We start from the raw sequence: 24,121 nt of genomic DNA, 5'->3' as shown, positions 1-24,121 counted from the left end.
GTTTATAAAGATTTGCTAACTCTGAGGAAAGATAAGGCTTTTGTTTCTGAGCCCTTGTGAAAAGCATCAAAGTGAAGCCCTGAGCCCCTGTGGGTGTAGCGATAAGGGACACGCACACACTGTCTGACGTGACAGTGGGAACAACAAACCGTTGCCTTGGGAATCATTGTCTTTGGTCCTGTCAGAAAAAATCACCAAGTCCAGCTGCAGTGGTGATTTGGCACCCAGGTCCAAGCTTTCACAGGCAGAGCTGCAAAATCTCTGTTGCCAGCAGATGTCTTGTAGTGACTGAGAACCACTCTTGACTTTTAAACCTCCTTATGTTTGAAACTTGGTAGCTCAGAAAGATCAACAGGGTGATGCAGGCCTTGCTCACTCTGGGGTACACCAGTGGGCTAAATCTTGTCCTGCAGCAGCAGCAGTGCCTTTTTTTTCCCCAGTTGCAGGAGGTGCTTATTGGGCAACAAGCCTGGGCATGTTGAAGCACAGTGAGGGTCTCTGATAGCTTCATTCCTCTGTATGTCTCCAGTGTTTGTATGGAACTACAGTGAAATAAAAGGATGGGCTGCATGTAATCTTGGTGTAGCTGGGCCCTCTGGACTGGTGTATGATCTCCTCTTCTGAGTATTTTCTCTCCAGTGTACCCCTTCTGCAATAAAAATATAAGAGATTTTACAGGAAGTAAAACTAAAGCAACAACAGAAGTACAATTTCAGTTTGAATGTAAAGTTTTCTCTTTTGGCTGAAGGTCAAAAAGCCAACCCAGGAAGCCTATCAGAATGAACTGAACATTGAAAGCGTAGAGAGATCCTTCATTCTTTCAGCGAGGTAAGTCTTCCAAATGGATAATGATTTTAAAACTGTGTGGTTTCAAACAAGCTTTTTATAGCTTGTTTTGCGCTTAATGTAATGGAAAGTTACCCTTGGCTGAAGTGATTACAGAATAAAGGGAATCGGTTAATCAGAGTGAATAAAACCCTCATTTGGTTCCTCTTTTTCAGCTTAGCTACACTTTCAGAAACTTCACGTACATTGAAATATTATCCTTGCATTACCTTTCCTTGAGAGGGTTTCAATTAAATTAATTTCTGGCTTTGATTTTCAGTATTTTTTTGTTCTTCCAGAGTTACTGATATGCTCTGTCACTGCATTTACAGGACAGGATATGAAGCTTAACAATAAATTTTCATGTTATTATTGGTAACTGATATAGATTGGAAGAAGTCATCCTGATCTTTTAGCTAAAATAACACTGCAATTGAAACAGGAAACAGATCTTGTGAACCTGAAATTATGGCAGCAATTACTGCAATGGTGCTTGTCTTTACCAGAAAACTAAATTCTCCATTTAGCAGCAAAAGGATACATGGCCACTAAACCAGAGCAGCTCTGGTCACCTTCACCGAGATGCCTTTAGCAAAGGCCTGGGTTTGTGGATTGTTGTTTTTGCTGTGCTTGAGTTGAAGTTTTATATGTTTTGACATTTGTGACAGTGCTGATACCAATAAAGAAAGACATGTTTTCTCCTTTGTTTAGCAAGGCTGAGCAAGGGCAGACTGCTGCTTTTTGTGTGACCTTGTAAATACCAACATGAGAATGTCTGCATAAAGATAGCAGTATCTGTAGCTGAGGGGTAGACCAAGGTTAACATTGTCAAAATTGCCAAAGGAAGTAACTCAATTGCCTGAGTAATTTATAACAACACACTTCAAATGAGAATTTTTTATTTCTTAACAAACTCAAATGTTTTTTATAGCTCTTCTGCACACTTGGAAAAAAAAAGGTGCATTTCACAGTTTAGGGTATGATTCTGCTTCAGTATAATATGAGCAGGTCTGTGCTGCTTAGATGCCTTGGTGACTGGATGTCCTAGGGATACATGAAGACATTTATGGGATGGCAGTAGACAATGTGGATTTATCTCTGCTTGACTTGAAACAGCATTTCACTTTTAATTCAGTTGTTTTAAAAAATTGTCAAAAAATCATTGGAACTTCTGAAAATATCATCTTGAAGTACAAGCTACCTATTTTCCACAAAACAGGATAGACTTGTCTTTTTGAGGAACTGATTAAATGGTAGATTAAAATCAACTCCTGTGAAATATGTGCTGGTTCATAGGGGAGAAGCCCTATATATAACATTTTAATCAAATTCAGCATGATTTGTGACTTGCTTTTGTCTTGACCTTGAAATTGCTGGAATTTACCTCATTTTACCAACTAAGGCTGCTCTGATTTGTTTTTTCTTTTTTAGTGATGCTGCATCTTTGGAGAGCATTTAGCTCTATTATATTTATACTTGGTGGAAGCTATGGGTGTGCAAGAGCCCTAAGTTACACAACAGTGATAGAGGGAGGTTGCATTTGCATGGCAAGAAGGAAGTGCTGGGGGCCCCAGATGTAAATGACAGTTTTCAGATTGTTTTCTGTCTATAACCAGAACTGGGCCTATTGTGGTGTAGGAGGGAAACAGTTGAAAAAACTACTAGCAACAGGTGCTTGCATATATTTTTTTCCAATTATTTATGTTGTTCCTATTGATAAATATCCTGAAAGTGAAAAGAATTTGTATCTTATCAATACAGGCTACATCTTCTTTGAATGATGCCTCATTCTAACAGCTTCTTGGCTCCCATGTGGTAAAAATCTCAATTGCAAAACTGTTCAAATTAGTATTAAAGACACTGAAGACGATTTTCACTTCTGTGTTTTTTTCAAATAATAAACATTATGTGAAGTGTACACCAAAGAAGAGATTCTGAAATGATCCTAGGAGATGAGGCAGAGAAGGGAGCGATTAAGCTGGTGAAAAATTGCTATTAATAAAAAGTAGGCCAATTAATAACAGAAGTATAGATTAGTGCCTAGACAAGTCTTTGTCTCTTCAGGTTTAGTTTTCCTGACTGCATTAGTGTTCTGCTTTATCTAGTCTGGGTTGAGGTTTCAGTTTTCCTGGGATATCTGTAGGAATGTGAATTGTTTTTCATGGTACAGTGCAGTATTGTACTAGAAATCTCTTCATCAGAGGAACAAGTTAGCACATCTGCATGATACAGCACTGCACAGAAGTAGTGGTTTGGTCCTGAAAACTACAGTCGTGCCAGCCTGACATGGTCTGAGGCCAGCTGGCCCCGTCCCCCTCAATAAGGCAAGCAAAGAGCTACCCCAGGCAGACATAGCTGCATTGCTTTCACTAAGGACAGCTCAGGCAAGGCTAGCTCAGCTGGGAGAGGTGCCCTAAGGCATAAGTCTGTGAGCCCTCCTAGGACCACTGAGCAGCTGTGATGTGTGCCCCTAGCACACGCATTTGCCAGTAGTAACCATTGCTGGGGCTCTCTGCAGTCCATTTAAAGCTTTCTACTGTTATGTTAAATATCAAATAAATTAAAAAAATAATAATGTTTGAAAACCCTGCAATTTTAGTAAGCAGATCACTTTTGGAAGTGATACTGGAGCTGCAGCAGGGGAAGCAGCAGGGCTGGGCAACTGTGGGGGGAGGACTGGGAGTGACAGCAGAAGAAACTGCCTATTTTGCTGCGGCAAACCATTACATCAATTCAGTTGCCAGTGGCACCACCTTTGCTCTTAAGTTTTGAAGCATTGTAAACAATCCTAAAGGCTAGCACTAGCAAACCTACCAAGAACAAGCTTCGTGGTGAAATATTAGAGTGTTAGCTGCTCCATGAATAGCAATCTCCACATGATGGAGGGGATGCTTAATCTCGAAAAACTGTGCCAACTTTAAATTTAATACAGTTACAGGAATCCAATTAAATGTAACCAGATTTTGAAAAAAGCCAAAGGAGTTTATTAGAGTTATGAATATTATGTAGTTAATGCAGACCAGTTGTTCTTTCCGGATGAGGAAGCAAAAGTAAATAAACTGAACAAAATGTTCGACTCAGACTGTGAGATATTGGGACAGACAATAATACATTGCTTTGCCTTTGCCTGTATCTTATTTCCTCTCCTTTTGTTCTGGTTTTGTTGTTGTGTGTGTGCTAGATATTTTTTTCTGCTCATGCCTCACAGGCTTCCCATGTGTTTACCTTACTAGATCTGTCCTCTCTGATTCTCTATAGTACTCAGTTTCATCTAGTTCAAAACCCCAGTTCAAAGTATTTTCCTTGAAGGCTCAAAGATGATGAAAGCTTCCAAATACACCTACAAAACCGTTAAAAAATAATGGTTTAATTAATTGGTACTAGACCCCTCATTAGTGTAAGTCATTGCTTTTCTCTTCTCTGGCTTTCCTTTCTATATCTTTCTATTAATTACTTGGATTAAACAGATTAATTTATTGGATACCAGTCAAGAAGTTGGGAATAGAAAAAATGTTGGCAATGGATGCTTGTTCAAATTTTAGAAGTGCTTTTTAAAGCTGGTATGGCATCTTAAACAAGCAGCCTAACTGTTTCTCTGCCACAAAACTGCTTCATCCTTCTCAGAGCCTTCTCCGTGGTGCTGGCACAAGTACTTGTGCAGCTGTGTGATGAACTCAGCTGGTAGATTGATCCACAGGAAGAGCAGGTCAATGGCTTGCTTTAATATGGATTCATTTCCCAGTCTAGCCCACTGCATAACTGTATGTTCTGACACAAGGGTGAAAATAAGACACAGTGGCTGAGAGAAGGGGTAGTAGGCTGCCCTTTGCAGCAGGAACAGCATGGATTTATGAAAACAGTGGTGTGCCCATGGCCAGAGGAGATGCTTTGGCAGTGTACATAAGCCAGTATAGCTGCAGCCTCCTGCTGCACTGAGCACTCCTTATTCTCTCTGCTCCTTGTGCCATGCCACTTTAGCCTAATGTTTTCCTTGCTCTTGATTAGTGATCCACCAGCTGTAGGATAAAGAGATAGAATAAGCTCATCTGTTCATCTCTTTAAGTTAGCTCATCCAATGGAAAATTTTGGAAAAAAAAAGAATTATGTAAAAGTAGCATGACCTGTAGTAGGAGTAGTCAGGAGCACAAGGCAGGAGAAGAGTCAGTGTGGTTTTTTTCTGACATAGGCTTGGGGTTTCACAGGGCTGGGTATAACAAACTGCACTCTGAGACAGAAGGAAGCACGGAGAAAAAAGACTTGTTGAAATTTCAGGTTGCCTTCAAGAGGGAAGGCCAAATCTTTGTTCTGGAACCACCATTTATACCAGTATCGTTCAGGCTATTCAAGGGTCCAGGGAGAAGGGGAAACAATGACAGACAAGCTTAAAATGACCACAGGGTATTTTGGAAGGAGGAAAGGGAGGGAGGGAATCTGCATTATAACAACAGACACAGAAATCTTTTTTAGTATTAATCAACACAAATAGCTAACACCATGCAGACAGTTAAAAAATTATGCCAGTTTTAGTAGGAATTGAGGATGGTCTATAAAATGAAATTGCAAGAGAGTTACGTCAGTGTGTAATAAAGCTAATGAAATTCTAATCAACACTTGCTTAGTCTTAAATGTTAATAATAATAAACTGGTTTTGTGGGTTTTTTACCCCAACAGTTCTGCTACAGAAAGAGATGAGTGGTTAGAAGCTATCTCCAAGTCAATTGAAGAATATACAAAAAAGAGAATCACATTTAATCCGAGCAAAAGTCTTGAAGAGGTATATCACAAAATTATTGTTGGTTTGTTCCCTTTTTGAATATAAAGTTTCTTATAGGTGTTTAGAGAAACAAGAGGTGTTCCATGATGAATAATAAAACAGGATGGTAAATGGTAAGTGAACAGATGATAGAACAGAATACTATTTCATAATGTTTTTTTACTTCATAAATTTAAAATTATTTTCTTCCAAAGAACCCAAACCAGCTTTTGCATTTCTCTCTGTGATCTTGTGAACAGAAAGATGAAATGAAAAGATTTTAAAATAAAGCAGCTATTGATACAAGTAGGCTGGTAAAGCTTGAAAGTGACAGAGCTGTTTTGAACTAATTAAATGCAGTTCTGTTGTCAGGCTTGCATTATAATGGTCACTGATGAAATAGTAGATAACATTTAAGACCATAACAATTTATCAGAGAAGGCTTTTCAACATCATTAGCATTTTCCTATAATCTCTGATAAATACTAATCTTTATTTCTCATCACTGAATGTAAAGGTATTCTGCTTATGTTCTCTCAGGCAGATCCAGAAAAACAGGAAGAAGATAGTCCACTGGGATCAAAGGCTCCGATCTGGATTCCTGATACCAGAGCCACCATGTGTATGATCTGTACAAGTGAATTCACATTGACCTGGAGAAGGCATCACTGCAGGGCATGTGGAAAGGTTGGGTGATTGCCTTTTCTGTTAGTCCTACAGGTTCCTTGTGTGACAAACACAAAAGGAGCCTCATCACACAACCACTTTTTTGAGGGAACACTGTACTATGTCACAATTATGTGCATTAGAAACAATGGTTGGGGTTGGTGGTTTAGGTTTTGGGGTTTGGGGTTTTTTTAAGGCAGGTCTTGAACTTGACCAGTGTTCAACCTTCAACCTGTTACTGTTTTTTTATTTTGCATTCTAGGGTGCTATTTATGGTTGCTTTTGCAATTACATAATAGAAATAATTGCTAGCTGAAATAAGGAAATATCTTCTTCATTAACTTCCATGAGATAAATCATGATTTTTGTTTTTAAGTTAGTACCAAGCTTGTTTTATATTTAGCACTTATGAAAGATACATCTAATAAACCTTTATTTTTCTTGTTTTAATCAAGTGAGAATACAGAATTGGAATTCAATGCAATGGAGAAATCACCAAGAGAACAATGACTTTTTAATTATTTCTTTTAAATTTTTTTATTTAAAACACTCAGTAACAGTAGGCTTATTCTGTTATATCATGGATTGTTAACATTGGCTTATTGAGTTGTATAATTCAGTGGGTTTTTTATATTTAAACTTATCACTTAAGAGGAGGAAAGGGCAGCATGTTGAGCATAAAGACACAGGAAAAATCCAAGATTTTAAACCATTTTTACTGTAAAATAGTGCCTATTTCGGATTGTATGATGAGCTTAACAGTGCTGAAGTGAATGTCTTTTGAGTATTTGCTTATTTACAGGTGCACATCCTGTACAATAATGGTTTTATTTATTTCCAGATTGTCTGTCAAGCTTGTTCATCAAATAAACATGGCTTAGACTATATGAAAAACCAGCCAGCAAGAGTATGTGATCATTGCTTCAGGGAACTACAAAAACAAGGTAAAGAAAATCTTCACAAACTGTCTGTCTTATTTTTGTGGCCCTTATTAACATAGTATGTCTGTGCCTCATCTTTACTGCTGGGGTCAAGTGTCTAATTCTTCTTGTGCCTGAAAAGCGATGGGCATCTGAGATTCTAAGATGCCAAACAAGCTAGGAAATTAATTTGCAATGCATTGGCTCTTCCTTCCAGAAACGTGTGCATTTACCTTACAGTAATTACACGTAGCTTATGCTGCTTTCCTTTTGAGATAACTAGTGTTACATTGCTTTTCTTTAATCACAGGGTACAAGTGTATATTAATGTCCTTGCAGCTCATCATGACCTTCCAGTGGATTCATGTGTACTTTTTCCCTCTGTAACTTGTATGCCTGTAAACTTCATTTTTGACAGCTAAGCTGCTGAGATAGTTAAGCTCTGGGGCTCTGTCAAAACATAGGCTTTCATCTTATTGAAGCTGAGTCTCTTCAACCTCAAGCCTCAGCTCATCTGGAATTCAAGAATTTGGCATATCTGTACCTCAGTTCTGAAGGCAGAATTCCTAAACATTGCAACATGGATTTCAGTATAAAACACCACAGCTTGAGCAGTTTTCATTGAAACACTTTCAAAGAGTGTGGTGCCTTATGGAAAGCAAGGGTTCAATAGCATGGTGGTAATAACATTTGCTTAGAGAGAAGGTCCAGAATCAGTGTCCTCACTCATCCTGAGAAAATTCAAATATGTCTCTTTGAAGAAGCTTCATATCATTATGCAGAAACAAATATAAAATCAATGGAGACACCTCCCAGTGAGGTGGAAATCGAGTTCCATCTCACAAGAGTTGCTCTGAACTATGTCCAAATACTTTAGTATAAAATACACAAATGAGATGTAAGCAGAGACTGAAAGAGTTTGCTGCCCTTCCCTGTGGCAGAGACTCCAGTTCGACACAAGCTCTCAGGGGTATTAGGAAATCTGTGACGCCCCAGTGCAATAATAAACCTATGGATCCCATAGGGATGTGGAAAGCAGCATCGATAACCCTTGTAGCTGTGGGTGCCTGTGGTGCTCGGGAAGGCAATTGTCTGGACCACCTGCAGGTGTCTGTGCTGGGCACTAGAGGCTGCTGTGCTACAGGCAATGGCAGGTGCCTTTAGCTGGGAAAAGGGCTGCAGAGCAGGTTCGGTACAGCTGGCAAATCTCATGACTCTTCTGCTCTGCTCATTTTTTCAGAGCTTCACCAAGTTCAGGGACAACTCTAAAAGTAGATTTAGTGAAACTACTCATTTCAGGTTGGGCTGTAAAGAAGTGGTGGGTGTTGCTAGAAAAAGAGGTTTTAAAGAAGTGAGGTGTTGCAGAAGTCTTCCAAGAGAGATGAAGGAACTGCGTGTGGCAGTGGAGAATGACAGCATATGCTCTGGAGATGGGAATGTCCAGAAGTGTGTGTATGACAGTGTGATGCTGGAAGAGGAGTCCTACAGCATCCATATTGAAAAAAGCTGAGAAGTTAACAGATGTAGAGAACTGAAGAGCAGAGTTGGGGAACAGAGGTAAAATACAGACTGAACTGCAGAGGCCAGCTGTAAAAATTTGGTGTGATTTTTAAGACTTAATTTTCACCCCGTTCGACATCAAGAAAACTAAAAAGACCAATTTGTTTAGTTCTAAAGTTCTTATGGCTTTTTTTTTTTAGTTTGATTGTGATTTAGGGGTTTCTAACTCATGGTGTTGATGATAACACTGAACCATTAATTCAGTGCTGAATTTAGTGTAGTTAGGTATTACTACTGAAACACTGTAATGGGAATAAAAATGCCAGCTGTCTTTAAGAAGAAAAGCCCAAGAATCAACAACCTATATTTCATCTGTGACATATTCATCCTGTGCATTTTAGATAACCAGTGCACTCCTAAGAGCGGATCCCCAGTCAACCATAAATCTCCATCAAGTGCCTTGTCTACAGTATTACATAGTATTCCCTCTGGAAGAAAGCAGAAAAAAATTCCTGCGGCCCTCAAAGAAGTAAGTGCATTATTGGTCAAAAGTGGTGCCTTGGTATTATATAATCAATATTAACAATGCAAAAGACCAATTCCATATTTTAGCAATCTTCTCTAGAAGCAAAAGTCAAAATGTATCTGTAACTGTTGTTTGGGCCTTAGTTTTAAATAGGCAGGGATGTGAACTGTGAAGTAGTGTGTAAACTGCATGAACACCTGTGAGATTGTGATTCAGATAGACAGACAAAATTGTAATTTCTTTCTTGCTTCCCTGTGTTTCCATGAATTGTGATTTACCTCTGCACTAACTGTGATTTACTCCTACTCCAACTCAGCTCTTGGCTTATGGCTAGGAAAGGTAGATCTAAACCCTACCTCTCTCTATACACTGGAGGTCTTGGGAATGGGAGGTAGTGATTTTTCTCGGCAAGGCTGCAGATGACACCAAGCTGTGTGGTGCAGTTGACATGCTGGATGGGAGGGATGCCATCCAGAGGGACTTGGACAGGCCTGAGAGGTGGGCCTGTGTGAACCTCAGGACGTTCAACAAGGTCAAGCACAAGGTCCTGCATATGGGTCAGGGAAATCCCAAGCACAAATATAGGCTGAGTGGAGAATGGATTAAGGCTTACCCTGGGAAGAGAGACCTGGGGGTGTTTGTGAATGAAAAGCTCAACATAACTTGGCAATGTGCACTTGCAGCCCAGAAAGCCTGTTGTGTCCTGGGCTGCATCAAAAGCAGTGTGGCCAGCAAATCAACGGAGGGAATTTTTCCCCTCTTCTCACTCTGGTAAGACCCCACTTGGAGTGCTGCACCCAGCTCTGGGGTCCCCAACACAATAAGGGCATGATAATGGTCAACATAATAAGGGCAACATAAGTCCAGAGGAGGGCCACTAAGGTGATCAGAGGGCTGGAACACCTCTCCTAATAGGACAGCATGAGAGAGTTGGAGCTGTTCAGCCTGGAGAGATCTCTGGGGAGATCTTGGAGCAGCCTTCCAGTACCTGAAGGGGGGCCTACAAGAAGGCCGGAGAGGGACTTTTCACAAGGGCATGTAGTGATAGGACAAGGGGGACCCTTCTTAATCTGAAGAAGAGTAGGTTTAGATTAGATATTAGGAAGAAATTCTTTACTGTGAGGTGGTGAGAAAGTGGAACATGTTACCCAGAGAGGTTGTGGACTCTCCATTCCTGGAAGTGTTTGAGAACAGGCTGGATGGGGCTTTGAGCAAACTGGTCTAGTGGAAGGTGTCCCTGCTCATGGCAGAGGGGTTGGAAATAGATAATCTTTAAGGTCCTTTCCAACCCAAACCACTCTGTGATTCTGATGTAGGAATGGGTGTTCTCTAGTGTACATAGTCCTCAGCCCTCTCTTGTCCTGTTGCATCCAGTTAAGTTCCAAACCTTAGTGGCAGTGGAAACCTCTCTTCCAGACCAGATAGATGGTAGCAGACAAAATAATTGTTCTTTCAGCCATGTAAGTTAGTTAGCAACACTAACCTGAGATCAGGTAAGAATTTGAGTCTTTGACAGGCAGGGCTTTGGAAATCTGCCTAAAAAAAACCCTGTACTGTGAAAACTTGTACTCTTAGGGTGTGTTGATTCATTTTGTTTTTCCTCTTCAGGTTTCAGCAAATACAGAAGACTCTACAATGAGTGGCTACCTACACAGATCTAAGGGCAGTAAGAAACCATGGAAACACCTATGGTTTGTTATAAAAAATAAGGTGCTATACACATATGCTGCTAGTGAGGTAAGAGACTACATATTAGAAATAAAATATCCAATGATAATACTGTCTTTGTAACAAAGTTGTTTATTTTTATGATATGGAAACAAGCTATAAAAGTAGATCACCTTACAGTATTTGATCTGATTTGAATGCAGTATTTTGAAAAGGCCCAGTGAGCTTGATACCATAATACATTGATATAGCTATGCTGTTTCTGATTCCAGACCTAGTTTGAGCACCTCTGCACTGCACACCATTGCTCAGCTGTAGGTATGTTCTGAGTCAGCTGAATACATGGGGAGTCTGTTTGGATGCATCACAGTGTGCTAGTGGCAAAACCAACGTTATAAAAGTATCTTGAAGTATGTTGTTCTGCAGTTCCATAAGGTCTTTTGAATGCTTGGAAAATGAGCAAACTAAATGTCTTTACTTCTTCTCAAACTGTTGTTTTCAGCCTGGAGTTGCTATCTGATACACAGTGATGCAGCAGAAAAAAAAGAAATGCATCTTATCTAATGACATTTGCTTTTTATTTAGGATGTGTAGTCCTAAATAAGTCCATTACAGTGTGGAATAATCTCTATTCAGTATAAATATGTGTGTGTGTGTGTGTGTGTGTGTGTGTATATAAAAGCTCTGCACATCCCAGTATGTGCTAAGGTTGTAGCCTCATTGCATCTTTGAATGTTTTGTAACATATGGATGTATTGTAGCACCAGAAGATATTGGACTAATTTTATATGTTAGAGTTTGCTACTAGCTTTCAAGAGCAAAACATCCAAAGCATCTGTTTAAAGGTATTGCTATTCCTCACTTACTTTCAAAATGTAAGGCCCAACCTATCCTGGCCATGTAAAGAATTACCCTTCTTCACCCTCACACCACATCCACTCTAATTATTTCCTGGTTTGTGCTCAGATTTGTTCCTGGGCTCTTCCTGCCAACCTTTATTTTTAGAACTTCTGAATTATGTCCAAAACCTGTGATGTTATTTCCACTACAGTATTAGCAATATTAAAAAAACACAAAGTAGTTCTAAAAATAGCTTAAATAATTATGTGGAAAAAAATTACTTTTACATCAATTAAAAAAATATTTGAGAGCATTGTGTTTCTTCTATTAGTTGCAAAGGAGACTTTGGCGGAGGTAAAGAAAGATATATTAGTCTGTGACAGTCACTTTAAATTTTCTTTGGCTTGGCTTCCTCTGAGATATCAACCTTACAGAGTAGCTTCAGTTTGCAGCTCACAATCACAAAATTAACTCTTTCCAATTTTCTTTAAACTGAGGAGTATCTGTCCTTATTTTTCATCTTGCTGAGCCATTGCAGGAGACATTGGTTATAGAGTCTTAAGGGAAGATCCAGTGTTGCGTTAGCCAGGAAACCTCACTTAAACTACTTACATTAGTTCCAAGTGATATAAAGATCAGTGGTAAAAAAACCACCTATTAGTGGTACAAAGACCTGAGATAACAAAACAGATTGCTCAGCCTTACTTGATTTTCCAATATAAAGAAATGCTGTTTTCACGAGACACCCTTGTTTCATTGGAGAGGCAATTACCAAAGTCATCACCTGATTTGTCAGTGTTTATATACATTCTTTGGTTTTTCAGCTTTTTTTTTTCTTCTATCCATAAGCATTGCAGAACCTTGCCTAGTTACAAAACACTGTTTTGGAATTTGCACAGGATGAAAATAGTTGAGTTTTTTTCCCTTCCAAAAATGCTTTGTGTGGTATTCATTTATTAAAAGGCAAGAGTATTTAAAAAAAAATTTAAAAGTAAGTACTTGAGATGAATGAGGAACGGGACAGGTTTCATTTTTAGCCAGGTTTTGAAACTAAATAAAAGAAAACAAAAAGGTACAGCTTCTCTTGCTACTCTTTCCTAACCTACCATTTGTGAACACTCAGCAACTATTTTTCCCCTATCCTTTTAATTTCCAGCAACAGAAAGCAAAATAAGCTTAGCCATTTGAAGTATTTGGAACTTGACTGCAGTGCTTGAGAACATAGGTTGCATCCATAGCTCCCCCTTTTAGCATACTCTGTGCAGTTAACAGCATCCCACTTCACTTCTAAGGTTGTTGGAGAGAGCACTGGGGTTGGTGGACCTTTGGTCTGCTGCCAGGTGGTAGTTGATCTTTTGATATAAGAACTCCTTACTAGCTGAGACTACACAGCAAAAGACAAGGTAGATGTTATCAGGGAAATGAAAAGAAGATTGGCAGTGTTGAAGTCTATGAGGTTTTGTTATTTCCTGTCCCCTGATTCATGCATGGAGAAGATAAAAAGAGGCATTTTGTGCATGTCTGTTTATAACAACCTTTTTTTTTTTATAGTCTGTTGCAATGGTATGGTATATGAATAAAGTCTAAATGCATGCCTTAGTATGTCTTGCAAACTCTAACTTTGTCTTGTTTCCTTTTTTCCCTTGTTAAATAGGATGTGGCAGCATTAGAGAGCCAGCCTTTGCTTGGATTCACAGTCAGTGAAGTAAAAGATGAAAACTCAGAGTCTAGAGTGTTCCATTTACTGCACAAAAACACTTTATTTTACATATTCAAAGCAGATGATCCCCATTCAGCTCAAAAGTAAGAAACTACTTGAATTCATTTCTGTTACATATTTCTAGAAAATTCAGAAGTGGTGAATGTTCATAATCACACATTAAACATATGTACCAAAGATCCATATTATATTGTATGTAAATGGCAGTTTTAAATTACTTAAAACATGAGGTTCTGGTGTCACTAGGACTTCTGAAATGCATCTGAAATGAAGGAAGCAGACTCTCTTCGGGAAAAGACTGAATGTAGGAGACTGGGAGAGTCAAAGATAAAATAAGAAATCTTTCTTTTTCCTAGCTCATTCCAGAAAATGTGTTCTAAGAATTAACTGATATGTTCCTTTTTTATTTTCACATGTCAGTGTTAGTTATTTTTAATGAATATATGGCAGTGAAAAATAAAGCAGACACTAAAAAGTACAGGACCAAAGTTTGAAGTGTGTGTGCAGATGCAAATGAGCACCTAGGCATGCTTAATACGTTCAGACCAAAAGCTTGAATTCAAAGAACATTTATACAAGCTGTTTCATTTCAAGTCCTGCTGCTGTGTCTGAGTTTGGAGTCATATTTATCAATTTATATATCATGTGTGTTCTATATAAAATAACCTAGAAGCTTAGTCATTAGTCAGTAGAAAACATTTGTTACATGAATCTTATAGTAACCTAGAAATGAGCATAAATGGAATACATGTAAGCTATCTTTCCTATATGCCTGTCTTATCTGACTGCTTTCACTGCAGTTTTGCCAAATGAATTTTGTATTAATAAATACATTTGATGCACTAACTAGTCCATTATTAATACTTAAGCATTCAAATGGCTCCAGGTTTCTACAGATAGAGACATTCTAAAAAACAAGGTGCCCAGGACAACTGAAAATTTGAACAGCTGAGAACGTGCTTAATGACACTTCTCTACATAAAAAATCTAGAAGTCTTTATTTGATTTTGGGGAGTATTTTGTGCAGATGCACACAAATGTTTCCTTGTTCATTGAGACAGTGTTCTCTTGTTTCCCATACTATATAAAACAAACTAAAAAACCCCAAGGCATTCAATAGCTTTGTTTTTCTATTCAGACAATGGCTTTTGTCATCAGTAGGAAAACTTGAAATTGAACATAGTGTATTTTACTGGGGCTAGGAATAACATTAAGTACCTTGAATTTTGAGCTTTCTCCAAGTATTTAATATCCTTAGGAGATTTATGCTGAACGTCCAGAATAAATGCTGCTACGACAGCATTATATGGAAAAACAAAGAACGTGCTGTTGGTCTGTTAGCATCAGTGGACACTATTTTTTCCTGCTAGGGCCAAAGAAGTATCTGATGCATTTGTATGAGTACAGTAATAAATTTTAACAGATGCTTATTTTTCAGTGAGGTTTTAGAAGTCCAGTGCTATGTTCAATGCTTAAGCTGTTTAGGGATTTTTTTTTTGTAATTGTATTCCACTTTAATTGTTTTTAATGTATGGATGGCAGTGGAAAATACAGTGAGCCCTAAAAAATAAGGGGTATATGCTTGAGTTGTGTGTGCAGACAGGCATGAGGACTTACACATGCTTAATATGTTCATACCAAAAGCTTGAATTCAAAGAACATGCACACAGTTACAAAATTAAATGCTCAGGGCAAGGAAGAGCCAACATCTGTGACTAATGTTTAGATACTCTGTGAATACTAAGATGGGTTTGAATTTCTATGATAAAGATAATTACAGTCTTTGTGTCATTCAGTTCTTGCAAAATTCTCACTTGGAAAAAAATCGTCATTATGTCGGCCCCTGAACTTCACATACACAGAGTTCAGCCCTCACTCAGAAGACAGAATTATTCCATTTTTTATTGTATTTGTCTGTGTAGCATCAGGGTGCTTCAGGAACTCTAATTTTTTCATCCTTGGGAAGCTGAGGATGTTTATCACCCTCCTAATCAAGTAGGAACAGAAACCACAGCTACAGGGTGTAAAAGTAGCTGAATATTAACTTCGAATTTCCAGTTTGAGACACCTTGGATCAGCTGTTTGGGACTTCCCCCTAACCCCCACCTTTCACCCTGTGACCTCTTCCCTCAGCCCCACCAGTCATCGGTAATGCCCTGGTACCAGCTGCAACAGCAGAGGGCATGGGTTGTGCAGACAGCAGACAAATACCTCAGTTACAGCAGTGTCCTGATTCATCCCAGGTCATGTTTGCAGTGAAATAAGAGAAGGCAGTACTGGGTTTTTTTAAAGTATGCAGCACTTTGGCATATCCTACTTTTTGAGGATTTGATCTGCCAGCTTCACCTGTTTTTTGTGCATATAACTTCAGTATGGGAGAGGTACACAAAAAAGTTTCTATCGTATGGCCTTGTACCAATACTTAATATGTCCCCAGCAAGCTTTGTATGTTTGGACTCATTGGCATTTGCACTCACAGACCAACTGGTAATGAAAGTATGATATTACTTCTTGTGTGAATCTGTAGCTACTGACAACAGTGAGATTTACTCTTTTATCAGCAACTTCCTAACAGTGTTTAATTTTCTAACAGGTGGATAGAAGCTTTTCAAGAAGGCACTGTCTTATAGCAGTGTCAGCATCGTGTCTGCAAATTTAAAGGAAAATATCCAGGATGGTGGTAAAACAGACTACAGCAACTGTTCAGTGAAACAGAATCCTGCCGTCTCAACCTACACAAAATTGTATATTTGTCAGGATTAGGAGTTGTTGCATTTTTAGTGTAAAGTAATATTTTTTTAAAGAATTGTATGTATTTCTGTGTTGATACAAAATGTGTTATTTATTAAATTCCAATGTTTACTTTAATGGGCAGAATTATTTGTGAGGTCTGCATTGAGGTCCAAAGTGCCCATGTCCTCAGAATGGCAGATTGTTAGTCAACAGATTCATAAACTTTATGCTTTTTTTTAAAAAAAAAAAAGGCAAAACACAAAACAGATCTGTTGCAATTGTACAGTTCCTCATGATTTGTGTATAGGTCTTGAGCTGCTGATGTTCACTTAGCAATTTAGCAAGAACAGATCAGTATAGGAATTTCACAGATTTTGGATCTTTGTTGGCTATGTAAGCTCCTTTATGAGAAGTTGTATGATATTGCTGCTCCTTTCCTTGAATGGCAGGTGAAATCATGCATACCAGTTCATTAAAACAGTACAACAAATTCCGTATCACAAAAGCAAAATACAGTTCAATTATTAAAAAAAACAAAAAAGGGAAAAATATTTTAAAACAGACTTTGCAATTACAGGGATAAGGCACTAGAGCTCTTACAGTACTACAGAAGCAAAAGAGACTAAATGAGTTATCTTCAGTAAATTGGAGGATATATTCTCTTTTATGTTTCCACTAGTAATTTAAAGCAGAGTAAAAATACATTTTTGATAATCAGAGAAAAGGCAAAATATCTTATTTGTTTCAAAATTTTGTGTGAAATGAGTTCTGTATACAAAAATGAAACACTGTATAAACTATTGTTCAAAGAACATTAAACAAATATATGCACCCTCCTCTCCAAAAATTTTAAACTATTGTATATTTAAATATTATTTTTAAACTGGAATTGCCATACCAAGACAACACAGCTTTCTTAGTGCAAAAGGCATTGAAAATGCATACCATTCTTTGAAATACCTTTTGTTTACAATATGATTTGTTTTCTTTGACACTTTAAAACATAGTTCAGTTTTAGGTGTTTGGGTTTTGTTTTTTTTCTTTAAGAAAATCATCAGCATACCTCATTAGGAAATATTTACTGATGATTCTGGTGCATTTATTCTATTTAACTTTGAAAGATTTTTAACACTGTAATAGCATAAATGGAACTAGAACTATGAAAACCACATGAAAGGAAGCCATTTTTATGTCAAATGCGATGCATGTGTAGTCAGTTAATTTTACTACTTGTTGATAGTCCTCTGAATCAAGCTGGTTTTGGTAACAGAATTAAGAGCCATTAACTTTCAATTAATAGTTTGAATATGCATTAATAGCTATTTTGTGGCCTCACAATGGAAAGAGAATAGATGATAGAACAGTTAGTAGTTATGACAGAAAGGCCAAAAACGAAAATGCAAACCAAAATTCTTTTATTTCCTCAAATACCTCAAAGTCAGGTCTAAGATACTAACAGAGCTCTGAAGAATCTTGATTTCTTAGAGCTTCTGTTAAGTCAATAGTGGGCTTCGAAGTCAAATGCTTAATATTAACTATACAAGCAATTTCATTGGCTTCAAGCATTTCAGTGGAGTACCTTATGAATCAGGGACTTAAAGCTGTAGATCTGACTTTCCTCAGGAACGCTAGAGATTTGACCAGATAATGTTGGAAATTAAGTAGGACTGATCAAAGCCTTTATTCTCTTTTATTGTAATACAAATGTGCTAAGTGAATACTTTTCTCTTGTTACATATAAAGGGCTTTTACTTAATTTTGAAAACCAGCTGCTCACCAAGCTAAATAAGTTATTAGCATGTCTCTTCAGGATGATTTCTGCCATGGTTTTTACTGTATCCAAAACTAAACTGATATAGATGTGATGTGTCTCTTCCTGTTGATAGTATCAAAGGGAAGAGCTTCTTAATATTTTCATAGGGACTGCACACCAATGAAGATGGCAAGTCATGAACCAGCAAATGAATCAGAAATTTGGTTAGGAGCCAGCTAATTTAATTTCAGTTTATGGTTTGACATATTCCCTGCTGCAAAACAGAGCAATAAAAGTCAAAACATACTGAACAAGGTGCCCAAGTTCTGCCTTGTATGGCATCAAACTACCTCTAGAGGATTTGGTGCAGAGTGAGAAAATAGTTTAAAATGTTCTGAGATAACCAGAGGACTTGTTCCAGAAGTAGCTGATCAATCAAAAGATCTGTGACAGAAATAGATTGGAATGGAGCCTTAAAAACAGTCATATACATATTGCAGTCTAATTCTGTGTTAAATAAATTGTCTTTGTAAACATGTTTGAATATTTCTTTTCCTCTTTCTCCAGCATTAGTGCTTTGTGTCATATGAAGAACCTGCAACACAGGCATTTGCATAACATTTTCAGATGGTTGCTTTTCAAATTTGGTCTGTTTCTCCAGTTCACATCCCATTTTGATGCATTACCATCGAAAGTAAAGTATTTACTTATTGATTTGACTAAACACTAAAGCACGACCGGAAATTTTTAGACACTTGGCTACCTCCTCTTGTAAGAATCTATAGTTCATAATTAATTTAAGATTGGTTAGCAGAGTATGAGACAAACATTAGCATTGAATATTAGTTCTAACATTTTTATTCATGGATAAATTAAAGGTTCTAGGATCCTGAATTCTCTTTAACTTAAAACTGTATTTTGTGCCCAAAGGACTCAAAACAAATGGATAGCTGAGCAGCTATGGAACACATTTTACTAAATATTTTTTGTGCATGGAAACTTGATTATTACACTATGTATATTACATAATAATGTAAAGAGATATTTGGAAAGACACATTCAGTGCATTTGTTTGCCATAACTGCTCTCCCCTGCATTTACCATCCAAATAGCCTTTTATTCGAAGCAGTCCTAAATCATACTGTCTAAATGTAAGAATAGATTCTTTATTTTGTAAATGAAAACAGTTCAAAGCTGTAAATATTCCTGTGGTTATTCATCATTTTTGTATAAATAAATTCACATTAGTTGAGTCTGCATCTTTTTTTTTTCTTTTTAAATATGTTCAGGTCTTACATATTATGTAATTTGTATATTCAGTGATTTTCAAATGGCAGAATTTCTTAAAATTATCCTGCACATCAGTCTTGCTTTAAAAATCATACTGCGTTTTGCCCAGAAAACAGCCTGAAAAGGTAGTCTGTGTGGATAGACTAACACTGCTGCTGGATCTGACAACCTGAAACAGTAGTTTTAAGTGAATTATCTTGCTTACATCAGCCAAGACATTGGCTGTGCAACAGTGTGTAGTGACACACTCTCACTACCAAAATTGTTGTCTTTGCTAAAATATTTCCATCTTCCTGCTCTCCCATCTTTTCTTAGCTGTCTCTTGCTGTCTAGTTCTTCACTTTCTGTTCCCTCTTCCCTAGCTCACCAAACTAAAAACCCATGCCTTTGCAAGTTCACAATGTTTGTTACCTATAAAGCTCTTCCACAACTGGGTGCAGGCCCATGCTGGACTGTGGCTTGCAGAGAAAACGGACCATCAGAAAAATTGCCCCTGAGCAGCCCCACCTGTAGGACACTGAGCAGAGGGGTCTTATCTCCTGAAGCCACATCCCACCCCTCGGCATGACAGCCCTTCCAAGCTTCTGCAGCCCAGGAACAAACTAGCCCGTGTACTATAAAAGTGTGATTTTTCAGGTCTATGAGCATGAACTAGCTGTGGCAACAGCTGACTAGAATATATTAAACCATTAATGCAATATTCTTGAACATTTATCAGTGGAGAGAAGATAGTTCTGGAGCATATGATACAGGATGAGAGGACTATTCTCTGAGCTTCCTGAAGAGTAGACATGCCCAGAGGAAAGAAAGCATCCTAAGAAACTATCACTCTAAAGAATTAAGGGAGTTAAGTCTATGTGAAGGGTGTTAATAAATCCTTTTGCAAAATCCAGTTCTGCTGTATCAGTAAAAGTATGCCTGAATCAGAGTCTCTGTTGGCATCAGGTCCTGCACTTGGGTTACTGTCCTAGTTAGAACAGCTGGGCCCAGTTCATCACTGGATGGGTGTAACCCAAAACTATGTATTCTATAGCCTTCCATGCCATATCCCACAGTTATCAATGAACCATTTACACCATCTGCACATAGAGCCTGACTCCTCGGGCTATAAGCTAGGTGTTAAGAGGCCTGTGAGATAGGAGGATGCTCCTGTCCTCACACTCTTTGTGGAACTCCTCGCCCTGAGGGAAGTGCTGGGCATTCCTGCCTGAACTGGAGAATATATAATCTTGGAGTCTTGGAATTTTTTAACCACTCATGGGATCCAGAGGAAGACTGCAGACCACCACTCTCGACTGGACTGCAACCACCACTTTTCAACCAGACTGCAACCATCACTCTCGACCGGACTGCAATCACCACTCTTGACCAGACTGCAACAGCACTCTCACCAACAGGTTTTCCCCTCTCCTTTTCCTTTGGACTCAGGGGGCCCAAAGAATACCACTCTGTTCATGCCCCAAGGTGCTGGGTTATACATTTGGGTTTTCTGGGTTAAAACCAATTGTTTGTCTGTATAATCGTACTTATTGTATTATTTTATTAAATTGTTATTCTGACTTATAATCTCTCTTTTGAGTTGAGTTCATTTCCCCTGCTGGTTTATCTTTAAATCAGCACAGTCACAACAACACCAGCAGGCTTGGGGCAGGCAGAACATGAGCCTGTGTGCTGAGGTGGCCAAGAAGGCCAATGGCATCCTGGCCTGTATCAGCAGTAGTGTGGCCAGCAGGACAACAGCAGTGATTGTCCCCCTGTACTTGGCACTGGTGAGGCTGCACCTTCAATCCTGTGTCCAGTTGTGGGCCCCTCACTACAAGACAGACATTGAGGTGCTGCAGCAAGTCCAGAGAAGGGCAATGAAGCTGGCGAAGGCTCTGGAGCACAAGTCTGATAAGGAGCGGCCAAGGGAGCTGGGTGGGGTTGTTTAGCCTGGAGAAAAGGGGCCTTGGGGGGACCTTATCACTCTCTACAACCACCTGAAAGGAGATTGTAGCCAGGTGGGGGCAGCTGCTTCTCTCAAATAACAAGGGACAAGACAAGAGGAAATGGCCTCAAGTCGAACCAGGAGAGGTTTAGATTAGATATTAGGAAAAATTCTTCACCAAAGAGGTGGTCAAGCACTAGCACAGGCTGCCCAGGGAAGTGGTGGAGTTACCATCCCTGGAGATATTTAAAAGATTTGCAGAGGTGGCACTTTAGGACATGATTTAGTGATTTAGTGGTGGACTTAGCAGTTGCTAAGTTTACAGTTGGACTCAATATTATGAGGTCTTTCCCAACCTAAACGATTCTATGAGTATTTTAGCAGGGCTTGTAAGGGAGAGATTTTTCTGTCAGGTTAGTTATATTGCCTTCTTCTTTGACATATATTTGAAAGCAGTTTTTTGAAAACTTGCAGTAACAGCAGAAAGGGATTTGCTTCTCTGCATGGTTTTGATAGGGATGTGCCTCTTGTAATCCTGGCTGACAGAGCTATATGGACATGCCTTCGTAATACAGATCAAGTATGAATTGGGTCATTTCAAAGCATGTTTTACTGGTTACAGTGACATTTCTGCAGTATTGAGGATATTAGAATACTTGGCTGAAGTAAGTTTTGGTGCAAATTATTTGCTATTTGTTAAATGAAACTGCACTAAGCTCTGTAATTTAGAAAGTGGATGTGTGGCTCAAGCTAGTTTGGGAAGTGACAAGTACTATAAATCAAGAGTGCTGCAACAGTTACACTTTCAGGAAACACTTAGCAAGTTAATTGCGCCAATTTAAAAATTCTTCAGTAAGTTCATTTGCATTTGGCATTTGGGAATGTGTTTGATCAAAAAGTAGAATATGATGCTTGCAAGTACTGACTGAGCTAGTGATCTTGAGCTAGGGTAGATAGATTCAGGTGCAGCTGTGGGACTGGGAGTGGGAAGAAAAGCAGTAAAGGAATTGACAAGAGCGTGAATGATTTTATTAATCTTAATACATAAATTTGCTTGTATGCTTTGGGGTTTTTTCCTATCTCTGCTGCTCAGATGTTGATGCTTATGTCATCTGATTCAGTAGAAATTGCATAAAATGGTCAATTATTTTCAGATTGTGAACTTGCACATACAGCCCCAGTGGCCTACATGATCTTGAAGTTGCTGCTGATCTCTGATCACTGTTAGACCATCTTTGTTGAACAGATGGAAGATGAAGGGTGAAAAGGGACATATTTAAAGTATAAAATTCTTATTTAAAATCAAGGTCACTTAAAATAATTAGCATAAACACAACTTTGATCCAAATGGATGTTGAGACACAGCCAGAACAGCAGTAAATTGTTCCTTTGGCACTACCCCAGCAGGAATGGGCACTCTTTAGCAGCCAGGCTCCCCATCACCTTCCCAAAGGCAGTTCAGGGCAGCGCTGACGATTAACGAGGTGACTTGCTGCTGCCATGCAGGCGAAGCACAGCTCTTTCAGACATAGCTGGCTGAACTGCTACAGTGACTGCACCAAGTGTTGTGTGTGCCTCCATCATGTTGCATGTTTCAATCCCAACCCACCAATCTTGCCTATGGATCTACCTCAAGGGACAGAGCCCACCAAGCTCCCCAAGGCCAAAAGCAAACTGCAAATCTGTGATGTTCAAAGCTGGCTCATCCCTGTGTCCATGCAGAGGGACGCTTGCAGTGGGGAGATGGATATTTGTGCTCCCCGCTTGATGGGCATGACACTTGAGTACCATCTTCAGTTTTGGGCCCCTCACTTTATAAAGGACATTGAGGTGCTGGAGTGTATCCAGAGAAGGGCAACAAGGCTCATGAAGGGTCTAGAAAATATGTCTTATGAGGAGCAGTAAGGGAGCTGGGTTTGCTTACTCTCAAGGAGGCTCAGGGTCTCTACAACCTCCTTCATTGCTCTCTACAACTACCTGGAAGGAGGTTGTGGTGAGGTGGGGGCCGGTCTCTTCCACCTGCAGTGGCTGCAGTGAGAGGACAAGAGGAAAGGGCCTTAAACTGAGACAGGGGAGATTCAGATCAGATATTAGAAAAAAAAAATTTGCACTGTTAGGGTGGCCAGATATTGGGAATGGGTTGCCCGGGGAGGTGGTGGAGTCACCATCCTCGGAGGCGTTTAAGAGGCGTCTGGGTCTGGCGCTGAGTGATGTGGATTAGAGGTTACAGTGGCAGTGCTGGGTGGACGGTTAGACTGGATGATCGCAAAGGTCTCTTCCAACCTTGATGATTCTCTGATTTTACGACAGTGCCCGCAGGGCTGGCGGAACGTCTCGGGCTGCGGTGCGGGCGCTCCACCGGGGCGCTGAGCCCAGGTCCTGCCGGTGCCCAGGCCCTGCCGGCCCCGCTGCCCGCGGCACCACCGCCCAGCCCCGCCGGCCGGGCCCGGCCCCGTCAGCTGCCGCTCCCCCCGCCCCCAGCCCCCCGCCGCGCGGCCCGGCGCGAGCGCAGGCGCAGAGCCCGCGCCGGGAAGGGGCGGGGCGGCGGCGGGGGCGGGGTCGCGAACTCTGACCCCCGGGAGCGGAGCCGCTGCCGCCAAACAAACCCGCCGGAGCGGCCGCGGGTCCGCCAGGTGAGCGAGAGACCGCCGGCAGCCGAGAGACATCCCCCCCCGGTGGCGGCCGAACGGGGAGCAGAGGCAGCCGCGCCCGCGCTTAACGGTGCGGGCCCGCCCGGCTCCTGGCCGACGCCCCCGCGGAGCGTGGAGGAGAGCGGCGCCCGCCCCGCCCCGGGCCCCGGCGCGGCCCGGCCCGGCCCGGCCCCGGGCGGCCTCGCGCCCCCCGACCTTTCACCTACAGGAACCGCTTGCCGCTCCCGCCGCCCGGCATCCGGGTGGCGCCGGCTGCCGCTTTCCGCGGGCGCGGCGGGCTCGGGAGCCTCGGGGGAGACGGCGGCGGGCGATGGCGATGCCCCGCTCGAGCTGCGCCCCGGCCCCGCGC

General features: G+C 40.2%; 2 protein-coding genes across 4 annotated transcripts in view; both read left to right on the top strand.

Annotated features, from left to right (window-relative positions):
* Positions 1 to 19,156, top strand: part of FGD6 (FYVE, RhoGEF and PH domain containing 6) — a 75,199-nt gene extending 56,043 nt beyond the window's left edge. Inside the window, exons 14-21 of one of the 2 annotated variants that reach the window (XM_051784030.1) lie at positions 749 to 828; positions 5,497 to 5,599; positions 6,119 to 6,265; positions 7,086 to 7,188; positions 9,066 to 9,193; positions 10,799 to 10,927; positions 13,353 to 13,501; positions 16,012 to 19,156. In XM_051784030.1, the coding sequence (XP_051639990.1) occupies positions 749 to 828; positions 5,497 to 5,599; positions 6,119 to 6,265; positions 7,086 to 7,188; positions 9,066 to 9,193; positions 10,799 to 10,927; positions 13,353 to 13,501; positions 16,012 to 16,048 (876 nt within the window). In that variant the 3' untranslated portion in view covers positions 16,049 to 19,156. Of the gene's footprint in view, positions 1 to 748; positions 829 to 5,496; positions 5,600 to 6,118; positions 6,266 to 7,085; positions 7,189 to 9,065; positions 9,194 to 10,798; positions 10,928 to 13,352; positions 13,502 to 16,011 lie in introns of those variants that run through there. The other variant, XR_007904012.1, reaches the window with a different exon arrangement.
* Positions 19,157 to 23,626: 4,470 nt separating this feature from the next.
* Positions 23,627 to 24,121, top strand: part of NR2C1 (nuclear receptor subfamily 2 group C member 1) — a 65,567-nt gene continuing 65,072 nt past the window's right edge. Inside the window, exon 1 of one of the 2 annotated variants that reach the window (XM_051784056.1) lies at positions 23,627 to 23,754. The gene's annotated coding sequence lies outside the window, so the exon portion shown is untranslated. The remainder of the gene's footprint in view (positions 23,755 to 24,121) is intronic. The other variant, XM_051784053.1, reaches the window with a different exon arrangement.

The sequence above is a fragment of the Manacus candei genome, unplaced genomic scaffold, assembly GCF_025592945.1.
Source record: "Manacus candei isolate 608988 ecotype Guabito, Panama unplaced genomic scaffold, ASM2559294v1 h1tg000018l, whole genome shotgun sequence".
Taxonomy (NCBI): Eukaryota; Metazoa; Chordata; class Aves; order Passeriformes; family Pipridae; genus Manacus; species Manacus candei.
The sequence above is the reverse complement of the archived record's forward strand: the minus strand, read 5'-3'. Positions and strand labels throughout refer to the sequence as shown.